The sequence below is a fragment of the Fonticula alba genome (genome assembly GCF_000388065.1).
Source record: "Fonticula alba strain ATCC 38817 unplaced genomic scaffold supercont2.1, whole genome shotgun sequence".
NCBI classification, from domain to species: domain Eukaryota; order Rotosphaerida; family Fonticulaceae; genus Fonticula; species Fonticula alba.
Window position 1 is genome coordinate 1,952,682 of NW_009242971.1, and position 10,333 is coordinate 1,963,014.

At 70.2% G+C, this 10,333-nt stretch overlaps 2 protein-coding genes across 3 annotated transcripts in view; both read left to right on the forward strand.

Moving 5' to 3' along the window:
* Positions 1–2,433, forward strand: part of H696_00431 — a 2,795-nt gene extending 362 nt beyond the window's left edge. Inside the window, exons 2-5 of one of the 2 annotated variants that reach the window (XM_009494283.1) lie at positions 104–573; positions 723–807; positions 997–1,536; positions 1,748–2,433. In XM_009494283.1, coding sequence (XP_009492558.1) covers positions 104–573; positions 723–807; positions 997–1,536; positions 1,748–2,364 — 1,712 coding nt within the window. In that variant the 3' untranslated portion in view covers positions 2,365–2,433. Of the gene's footprint in view, positions 1–37; positions 574–722; positions 808–996; positions 1,537–1,747 lie in introns of those variants that run through there. The other variant, XM_009494284.1, reaches the window with a different exon arrangement.
* A 1,887-nt stretch (positions 2,434–4,320) lies between these two features.
* Positions 4,321–5,529, forward strand: H696_00432 (hypothetical protein). Its single transcript, XM_009494285.1, has 2 exons — positions 4,321–4,473; positions 4,654–5,529. Exons 1-2 carry the CDS (start codon positions 4,416–4,418, stop codon positions 5,469–5,471), a joined length of 876 nt encoding a protein of 291 aa, XP_009492560.1. The 5' UTR covers positions 4,321–4,415; the 3' UTR covers positions 5,472–5,529.
* The last annotated feature ends 4,804 nt before the right edge of the window (positions 5,530–10,333 follow it).

Here is a 10,333-nt window from a genome sequence, read left to right on the forward strand (position 1 = left end):
CTGACGCCCCCGCTCTCACTCTCACCCCCGCCCTCGCCCTCCCCCCTCGGCCCCCCTCCCCATCCACTGCCACTTTGATGCGCCGCTTCGCCGCACGTGGCAGCCCTCCAGCCGTACAGCGATCCGGAGACAGGGGTCCGCGGGTTGGCCTTCGCCGATGACGCCCCATCGCCGCGGGAGATCGTCCGCTTGACCCCCCGGCTGCTTGTCACCCCGCAGCTGGCCCGGAGTATGATGGCCAGCTGGCTTGCCGGGGCTCCGGAGCTCGGCCCACCCGGTGCCGTGGCTCTTCTCCCCGCGCTGACCGGCACCCAGGCCTTGGTGCTGTGGGTGCTGCTGCTACACTGGCTCCCGGGCTCGGGCGAGCCCGGCACCGCGGGGCCTCCACGCGGGGCCGAGTGGCAGCACTACCTGGCCTCGCTGCCGAGCAGCGAGTCGTTTCTCTCCCACCCGGCACACCCCCAGGTGTTCCCGCAGGCCCGGCGGCGCTTGCCGCTCGGGGCCCGGCGTTTGGTGGCCGGTGTTCACCAGCGCCTGCAGCAGGATCTCGCGCGGCTCTCGGCTGTGTGGACTGTGCGTGCCATTTGCCCCCCCCCCCCCCTCCCCCCGCTCCCCCTCGCTTCCTCGCAACTCTCGACCCCTTTTCCCTCTGGCTGCTGTCGCCGGCCCGGGGAAGACACATGGCGGCGATCTAACCAAAGTGCGTTCGCCTGTGCTCGCAGCGGCCCGAGCTGCCGGACGACCTCTTTGCGTGGGCCTGGTTTTGCGTCAACACCCGATGTGTGTTCTACTCACGGCAAAGCGCAGGTGCGCATGCGGACGCCCGCACAGGCCCGCCCTCCTGGTCCTGCCACATGGGCCCCTGTGTCATGGCCCCGTCCTCTTCCGCCTCCCTGCCCTCTGTCCCTTGTGCTGCCGGATTTCCTTCTCCCTCTCTGCTCCTCTCCCCCTCCTTCTCACACGCGCACGCACGCACGCACGCACGCACGAGGGCAGCCCTTCACCGCCACGGCCCGCCCTCGGAGGAGTGCCAGGCGCTGGCCCCGGTGCTGGACTGGCTCAACCATCATCCGCTGGCGCACTTGACCACCACCACGCACATTGAGCCACGCGGCGGGGCGCTGACCATTCGGACGACGACCACCACCACCACCACCACCGGCGGGACACCGGAGCCCGGGCTCCCGGATCCCGGGGCCCTCCACCGGCCGGAGGTGTTCATCTCGTACGGACCGCACTCGGATGGCTTCCTCCTGGCTGAGTATGGGTTTGTGCCGCCGTCATCGGTGGCCGCTTGGGCCGGCGATGCCTTGGTCCCCACCACCGGGACTGGCAGGCCCCGTCACAACGCCGATCCCCTGCGGCGGTCCTTCAATCCCCATGACAATATCGACCTCCGGGTGGACTTGGCTGCCGGGCGCGATGCCGTGATCGAGGCCCTCCAACGGGCCGCAGCCGCCTGCCCTGCTGGGTCCCCGGGGGAGCGGCACTTCACCACACTCGGTGCCTTCCTGTCATCAGCCCTTTCGGATGTCGGTGCGTCCGGGCATCATGCCCTGCCTTCTCCTTCTCTGCCGGGCCTCCTGCCCTCGAGAGTCACCTGTGCGGGCCGTCTCCTGTGTTCGCTAACTTCCTCCACCCCCTCCGCCCCCTTCCACACACACACACACACACACACATACACACACACGGATCTCCCATTCCATCTTTCCTCGGCCTTCCTTCTTCGATGCGTCCGCTCGGCCAGATCACTCTCCCTGCCCGTTGGACTTTGGCCAGTACCTCTTCGAAAGCCCGGACTCAAGCCTGGAAGCCCTGTGGCAGCAGGATTACCTGCCGGCGAGGCTTTGCTCGGCCCTGGGAACGCTCGGATTGCTGGCTGTCCCGGGCTCCGCCGGGCCCGTCCTGCAGCCGTGGCTCGAGCCACCGAGTGACAAGCCCGGAGGCGGTACCTCGGCCCCGGTAACACAGCATCTCGAGCGTGCCGGGCGCCTCTACTCGCTGGACCTGTCGCCGGCGGCGGCGGCGGCGGCGGCGGGCTTCAACACCGGCCAGGGGGCTGCCGCCCCCTCGTCGAAGCGCCCGCGTCTGGATGCCGCTGCCGCCTCGGCAAGCGTCGATCCTGCCCGGCACCTGGATGCCGCCCGGCTATGGCTTCGGTGGATCTGCCACCGGCACCTGGCCCCGGCCGATGATGCCTCCACCGAGGGACACCCTGAGCAACCGGCCGGGGGGACGGCGCGGCACGGGGCCCTCCACCCGTACGTTGGCGCCTGCGCCACGCACCTCCAGAACCAGTCAGATCTCCTGTTCCAATCGTTGGCAGTATCTATCTCTCAGGCATTGTCACGTGCCTCGTCTTAGTTAAGCCCAGGCGATTGGTTGCAATCAACCCACAATTGAGCGTGCGCGCGCGCGCGCCATCCCCGGCCGTGGGCATGTGTGAGAACAAGGCAGAGAGGACGAGAGGGGGGGCGGGGCGGGGCGGGGCGGGGCGGGGGGGCACAAAGAATGTCCGGGTGGCAGGGGGGGGGGGGGGGGGGGGGGGGGGGGGGGGGGGGGGGGGGCACAAAGAATGTCCGGGTGGCAGGAGGCGCAAATGCGCCTGGAATAGGGCGAAAAGGGGGGTGGGGGGGCAGGTGGGCGGCGAGCTTGGCTTATGGTCCATGTTGGGGGGCCAGCTTTGAGGGGGCGGGGGGCGGGGGCGCTGAGTGCGCTCCCCCCTCGTCGGACCCTATGTCGCCTTGTCGGGCTGTGGGCAGAATTAGATCGAGGGCCCCTCCTTCGAGGGTGGAATACGGGCGCCCGCCGGGCGAGGGAGAGGGGTAACGGCGCGCCTCCCTTCCGGCCCCTCATGGCGGCAGGCTCGCCCTATCGGGTGCGGTCAATGATAGATGGCCGCGGGCATCACCCTTGCCATGGGTGCCGGGGGTGTCGAGGTACGTGCGTGGCCATGCGCGCGAGGGTGCCGCACTTTCCACGGGTCCATTTGGCCGCCGGCCTATCGGGCCCGCATTACACCCTCGGCATGCGCTCGCGCAGGTCGATAAGTGCGCGGGTAGCGCGACGGCCGCGCACGTGCGGCGCTTCTGATTCCGGGGCGCAAGCGCCCGGCCGCATGGCCGGCATCGGGGCCGGCCCAACAAGCCCGGCCCTTGCATCACATCAGCCCCCGGAGTACGATGGCCCGGCTCCCGGGTGAGGTCACCTTGGCCCGGGGCCCGAGTCACCGGCCGCCCAATCGGGGGTTTTGTCCACGGCCGGCAGGCTGCGGGTCCCCGGCGTCCCACTGCCTGGCAGGCGGGGGCACCGAGGGGAGACCGGGCCCATGGTGGCCGGGGCTCCGGGAAGGCCGGCAGGGCGACGGTGCAGCCGCGGCGAGGGGCAGGCCGGAGCGCACCGGCCGGCCGCTGCTGGGCGGCCCCCTGCCGCCGCCGGCAAGGCGCAAGGGGGGAGCACGCACACCCCACTCCAGGCGACCGCAGGAGCGTTGGGCCAATGTGCATGTCCGGCGGGAGGGGGGGGGGGAGGGGGCGGGGCGGGAGGGCGGGGGGGGCGCACAAAGCGACACGGACATTCCTTTCTCATGCCTGGGCGGGGGAGGGGGGCTTCTACTGCGCAGCCGCGGGGGAGGGGCGGGAGGGGGTGAATTTTCCGCTCTTTCCAGTGCCGCTGGCTGCCGGCGGGCGGGTGACCCCCTTCCTGTTGGCGAGTTGATGGGGGGCAGCGGGGGGGAGCGGGGGAAGGACACCGACCCGGCGGGCGCGGCCCGCCCCAGGGAGCGATCCATGCGGGCCGGCCCTGCAAGCGAGCAGCCATAGCCATGGCCGGGGGACATGCCGGCGGGCCGGCTTGGGCATCCGGTCGGGGGACAAGCCCGGCCGGCGTCCCGAGGAGCTCCCGGGGCCCGGGCCGGTGGGATCGTCGGGGGGCGCGCATGCGCGCCGGTGCGTGTGTGCGTGTTTGTGTGTGCCTGTGTATTTGCTCCTGGCCCGGCGTCTGTCCACAGCCGGGCACCAGCCGCATCACCGCCTCCTTTCGGGCGAGTGCCGCGTCCAGCCACCCACCCCTGGTGTCCGCCGCCGGGCCGCCGATCCTGCCCTGTCGCTGGGGCCTGGCCGCCTGGCGCGTGCCGCGGTGCTGCGCCCCCCGGCCACACGGTCCACCCTGCACGGCATCCCAAGCTCGTCAGAGCCACACCACGGATGTCATCTGGCCCGTGCGCGCGCGCCCACTCGCGCCGGCGCCCCAGGCGGCAGGTATAAAAGACTCACCCCCCCCGGCCGACACCCAGGACGCCACCCACATAGCACCAAATCCCCCTCCCCACACTCCAAGCGCCGGCAACCATCTTGTCTGCTCGGTACTACCACCGCCCTTCGCGCCTCCCGCCCCACCCCGGAACCCGATCCACCATGCGTGCCTTCGTCGTCGCTGCTCTTCTGGCTGTCCTCGCCATCGGCGCTTCCCGCGGTACGCACCCCCCCCCCCCCCCCGCCCGCCCGCCCGCCCGATGCCTCCCTCGCCCCTTTCGCCCAGCGCCTGTTGTTTCTCGCCCGCGCCCCCGGCCAGCGGCTGCACACCCGCCGATGCCCTTGCGCTGACATGGTGAGCAAAATAACACCCGCCCCCTCCCGACCCCTGCCGGCACAGCCGCCGTCGAGGGGGTCGACATCACCGGCGCCAAGTTCAGCGTCAACCCGCTGACCGACTGCGGCACCGCCGACATGGAGAACATCGAGCGCCATGTGTCCGAGTGTAACTCCTCCACGCTGGCGGTCCAGTGCCAGGAGTCCTGCTTCGAGTGGCGCTACCGCCACGACGTCTGCACCCGCCTGCGTGTCAGCAACACCTCGATCAGCCTGAACCAGGCCTGCACCAACTTCTTCAACGCCGAGAAGACCCGCTGCAGCAGCCTCGTCGACTCCTATGTCTGGACCACCGACCTCAACTGCGAGTATGGCTGCCCGCTGAACTACAACTACGTCGCCGGCAACAACGCCTCCAACAACAGCAACAGCTTCAACTGCTCGGCCACCGCCAGCCAGGTCAGCCCCTCGTGGGCCCCCTGCCAGACCTACCTGGCCAACTCCAACTGGAACGAGTACTGCACCACCACCTGCATTGAGGCGCACTACCGCCATGCCCTGTGCCGCGTGTACTCCCTCTTCGAGACCAACCAGGCCTTCTGCGTCAACGAGATCCAGGCCCACATCACCCAGTGTGCCAACTTCGCGGCCGTCAGCAGCCTCAACGCCAACAACTACTCCTGCACCCGCCAGTACAACCCCAACGTCAGCCTGGTCGGCTGCGGCAGCGGCACCCCCACCCCGACCCCGACCCCGACCCCGACCGTCGGCCCGACCCCGTGGCCCATCAACAGCGCCGCTGCCCTGAGCACGTCGACCACCGCCACCGCGGTGGTGGCCGGTGCCGCCGCCGCCGTCGCCGCCCTGGCCGCCACTCTCTAAGGGCCGCCGTAGCCGTCGCTGCTCCGTCCCGGCCTTTGCCGCCGCCGCCGCCGCCGCCGCCGCCGCCGTCGCCACAACTCCAACCACAATGACCATCGCTACCACCACCACCACCACCACCACTACCACGGCTCTGCCTCCGCCTCCTCCTCCTCTTGCCGAAGCGTGGCGCGTTTGAGTGTGGCGCGTCAGCCCGCCGGGCTCCCCCGGGGCCGGGGCGACCGCAAAGAAAAACACCACATTCGCCGTACGGCCGGAAGCCGGATGATGCGCGCATGCCTCCATCCGCGCACCACCACCGAGGGCGGAGAGGAGAAAAGAGCCAGCTCAAGCGAGCTAGGGAGACGGCAAGAGAGAGAGAGAGAAAGAGAGCGCGCGCGCGCGAGAGAGAGAGAGAGAGAGAGAGAGAGAGCGACAGAGCGAGAACACGGGAAAGCAGGGAGAGCGAGCTGTCGAGTGACAGTGTGTCGAGAGAATCCGAGAAACCTGACCCCGAGCCCGCCACCCGCAGGGGGATCTAGCCCCTTTTGTGCAGCACAGCCGGACAGCGCGTTTCGACATGTTCGGTAGTCTGCCTCCACACCGGCCCGCACATCCGGCGGGCGTGCCTTCGCGCCCCCCCCCCTCTCCACGCACAGCGAGCCTGGCCACACCGGGGCCACGGTGCGCGGCAGGGGGGGGGGCCTTGGCGAGGCGCGGCCCGCCAGTGAATGCGGTCGCCGAGGCGGGAGGCCCTTTGGTCGCCGCATGGTCTTTTTCCGGGTCTGCCCCTGCTCGGGGAGGACGCGGCTGAGGCCAGGCCAGGGTGGGGGGGCGGCCAGTTCGGCGCGCTGTGGACACGGCTCGGCGCAATTGAGTGCGCGCTCGCGCTCGCGAGCGACCGTGCGTGCCCTTGTTTGTCTGTGCATGTCTGTCCGCGCCCGAGTCAATCCGCCCCCTCGTGTATTTTTCGCGCGTATTTGCATGTTTGTTTGTGTGTATGTGACCGTGAACGGACACACAAATGTGGTTTCCTGCCGGGGCCATCGCCCGGGCGTGCGTTTGTACATGCCAGAGCGGGCCCATCGCCGCGGCAGAGTCAGACAGGGAGAGAGGGAGAGAGACATTCCGAAAGGAAGAACCCGGCAGCCGCGCGCACGGAGGAGAGGAGCATGCCCATTGCATGGTCAGCACACATCATCCTCCACGCGTGTTGGATGGGGCCCCTGAAAAGGGGCGCGCCATCGGTGCCGCGAGCGGCCGCTGTGCCCTTAGGTTCTCCTTGCTTTGGAAAGTCACTCCTTCTCTCCATGCCCCCACGCGCACACCCACACAAATGCACATACACATACCACGCTCCGGCGATACCTCGGCGGGGAGACACACCGAACTTTGCACATCCCCCTCCCCCGATCCGTGCCTCCGTCTCCCCCCATATACCAACCATTTTTAATACACAGACACAGAGTTATATCTCGGGACCGCTTTCCACGTCCATTGTAGGGTGCCAGAGTCCGGGTTCCGGAGCGGCGGTGGGGCACGGCCGCAGACACCCTTCGGAAGCACCTGCTTTCCTTGCCACGGTGAGGGGGGGGGGGGGGGCGGGGCAGCGCCCGGGGTGCGATGGGGCGCGCCAGCCATCGCGCTCGAGGCCGGACGAATTGGGGTGCGACACGATCTTGCCGGGATCGCCCCCCCCCCCCCCCCCCCCCCCCCCCCCCCCGCCCCCCCGCCGGACCGGCCGAGGCGGGCGGCGGCGGGAGCGAGCGGGGGGGGGGGAGGGGGGGGGGGGGGGGGGAGGAGGGGCGGGGGGGGGGGGGGCAGGGCGCGAGCGGGGGGGGGGGGGGCGGGGCCGGGGGGGGGGGGGGGGGGCGGCGGGGGGGGGGGGGGGGGGCTGCGCCACCGCAGCGGAGGGCGGGGGAGTTGGGTGTGGGGAGACGGGGCGGGGAACTCTGCCCCCCCCCCCCCCCCCCCGAATGGCGGAGCGCGCATGGAGGAAGTGTTGAGAGAGCATCGAGCCCAGACAGTGGGCGAGGGAGAGGCCCAGGGGCATCCATGGCTGAGTGCACGCCCGTACGAGTGTGGACACGCAGCCATGGTCGTGAAAGTGCCTCGCACCAGGAGGGCCGGGCGGCTCGCGTGACCAAGAAGGGGCCTTCTCCGGGTCGGCCCCGGCACGCCGTGTCGCATCGGGAAGATGCCGCATCGCGATCAGGAATCGTGCAGGCGGCTCGCTCAAGGCAGGGGCAAAGAGGGAGGGCAGGGGGGCGGGGGGGGGGGGGGGGGAGACATGTGGCCAGGGGCTAAAGCCAACCACGGGAGCGGGGATGCAAAAGGCCGAGACATGCACTTCCGTCGCAGGCGAAGGGGAAAGCACCCGTAGGGGACAGCGGGAAAGGGGGTGGGCAGAATAAATAAATAAAAAAGGGGAGAAAACCGCCCATCCGCACAGTGCTCCTGGGCTGGCTCGCTTTCGTGCGGCTCGAGGGGGGCCGGGCAAAAGACGGGCCGCGGGGCCCGGGCGGGGGATTGTGGACCATCACCGGCGGGGGGACACTGTGGGTTATGAATGCCCTGACCCTGATGAACCCTCGGCCGCGGCGTGATCGTGTAATGGCATTCCGAGAAGCACGAACAGCGAAGCATTGGAGGCTAAGCTGCCTGTTTTGTGGTCCATTCCGCGCCCACAATTGTCGGCCTGGTCGGTCCCCGGGGGCCCGGGGCGGGGAACTCTGTCTTCTCATTCCCCCCCAGCCCCGAGCGGTGCCCGGCTGCCGTGCCGGGGGGTCCGCGAGCCCTTTGCCGGGACGCCCCGCCGTCCTTTCCCCCGTGCCAATCGGTGTTCCTTTGAATTTGACCATCATCCAGAAACAGCTCGAGGGGTGTGCTTCGCGTGCTTCCAACGCGGACCTCGGAGATGTCAATCCGGTGAGTGTCTGCGCATCAAACCGAGCCGTCCCCCTCCACATGCACATCCGCACATACACAATCCACACATGCACATTGCCACCACCAACACCGCTATCGGCTCCGGACGGCGGGCGCTGTGCTTGAAAGGTGTCCTCTTTGGCAGTTGAGCCAATCTCGGGTGCGGGCTTGCGCCCGCCGGGTGCCCGAGTGGCCCCCTGAAACGCAAGCGGTGGCGCCGCATCCGGATGATAAAGCCTGCACATGGGGGCGCCCTGGCCCAGGGTGAATTTACACGCGGCCTGGACCCCTCGGGCCCCAGAGCCCCGGGAAGCACCGAGCTCAAGACAGTGGGCCGGTTGTCCTCAGCTGGCTGGTATGCTACACAGCCCGGAGGGCCGACGGAGGCGTGCACGAAGATTGAGGGGGCACGCGTGCCCGCGCGCGCGCGCGCACGGGCGCGCATGCACATGCAGCGACTGCGACGGGCGCCCCCCCCCCCCCGCGGGTCGCACTGTCGGCCAAGCCCCGTTTCGCCGGAAGGCCCATTTGGCCGGCAATATGCAATGGCTTCCAATCATTTGTTTATGGCCAGCATCTGGGGCCGACCGGCCAGGGGCCCCCCTAGGACCCCTCGGGATGCGCCTGCCGGTGCTGGCGGCTGTCGACCAGCTTTTGGGCGCGTGTTCGCCGCAGGGGTGGATCGCCAGGTGTGTGCCGGAACCGGCCCCGGGACTTACGCGAGCCCCGTCGCTCCGGGGCTGTGTAGCGTGGCCCCTGGGGTCGACTGGGGCACGCCTCCGGGCCCCCGGGAGGCAGGTGTGTCCGGGGCCCATGTCCCTTGGCTAAATTAAAGCGCCCGTGCTCATCGGCACGGGGGCGCGTGCTGGCCGGGGGCGGGGTGGCGGGGAGGCCCCCGGGAGCGCCGTATTCCGGGCGCCGGCCACTGGGCTTTTCCGTCAACGCGTACACGCCCCCCCCCCCCTCCACCCGGGTCGGTCTGTATGGTGCACCGGGACATGCCCCAGGACGCTGGCCCCCGTGGCGGCCGCCAGCTGGGCGCCGCTCGCTCGCTTGGGGCCGGCCTGGAGCGTGGGGAGGCTGGGCCTTCCGGCCAGGTCGGCTGGCCCCCCCCCCCGCCGGCGCCGCCGACGCCGCACGGTAGCGGCGCCGCCAGTCGGCGCCAGGCACATGCTCTTAACCATGCCCTGAGGGGAGGCGTGGGGGGGGGGGACGAGTCTGGCTGTGTGCGGCATTCCCTCGAGCGCGGCCTCGAGCGTGACCGGTCGTTTGTTGGTGCGCGCCTGACACGAGCGGGGGCCGTGGGCGCGGTGGCCAGGCTGACCCCGGGGCCTGTGCGCGCGAGCACGCATCCGCACACACACGCACACATGTGCATATACATACACACATCTCCACACGCCCGATCAGGCGCGGTCGCGCAACGCTTGTCCCTGATTCCGGCGCGGATGAGAGGGGGGCGGGGGCGCGCCAAATGCCGTCTGCTTCGGCCCCACGGCGAGGAGGTGAAACCCATCCGTCCGTGGCTGAGGCTCATCATGGCGGAGTCAGCTCGCCGAGCTGGTAGCCGGACATTTCCCAGGGACCTTTCCGGCGCCCCTTGGCGCTGACAAGGGCCTACGCCGACCTCGGCGCTGGACAACACAGACCCTCCTGCTAAGCGGGCGGGACAGGAAAGGCGCCGGGGAGGGGGAGGGCACAGAAGGGAGCGCCCCGCGCGTTGTGGGCCAGGCCGGGCGTCTTCCTGTCCAGGCCTCCACCCCTCGGCCCCGCGCCCGGGCCCCGGGGCCCCAGCATCAATGTGGCACCCGGCAAATGAGTTGCCCCCCTCCCTGCGGTCGCCGCCCCCCTGGCCGCGGACGCGGCTAGGAGCAGGGTAACTGCGCCTTCTATTGGCCCCCAGGGTCCAGCCGGCAGGCAATGGGAGGGGGGCGGGGGGGGGGGGGGGGGGGGGG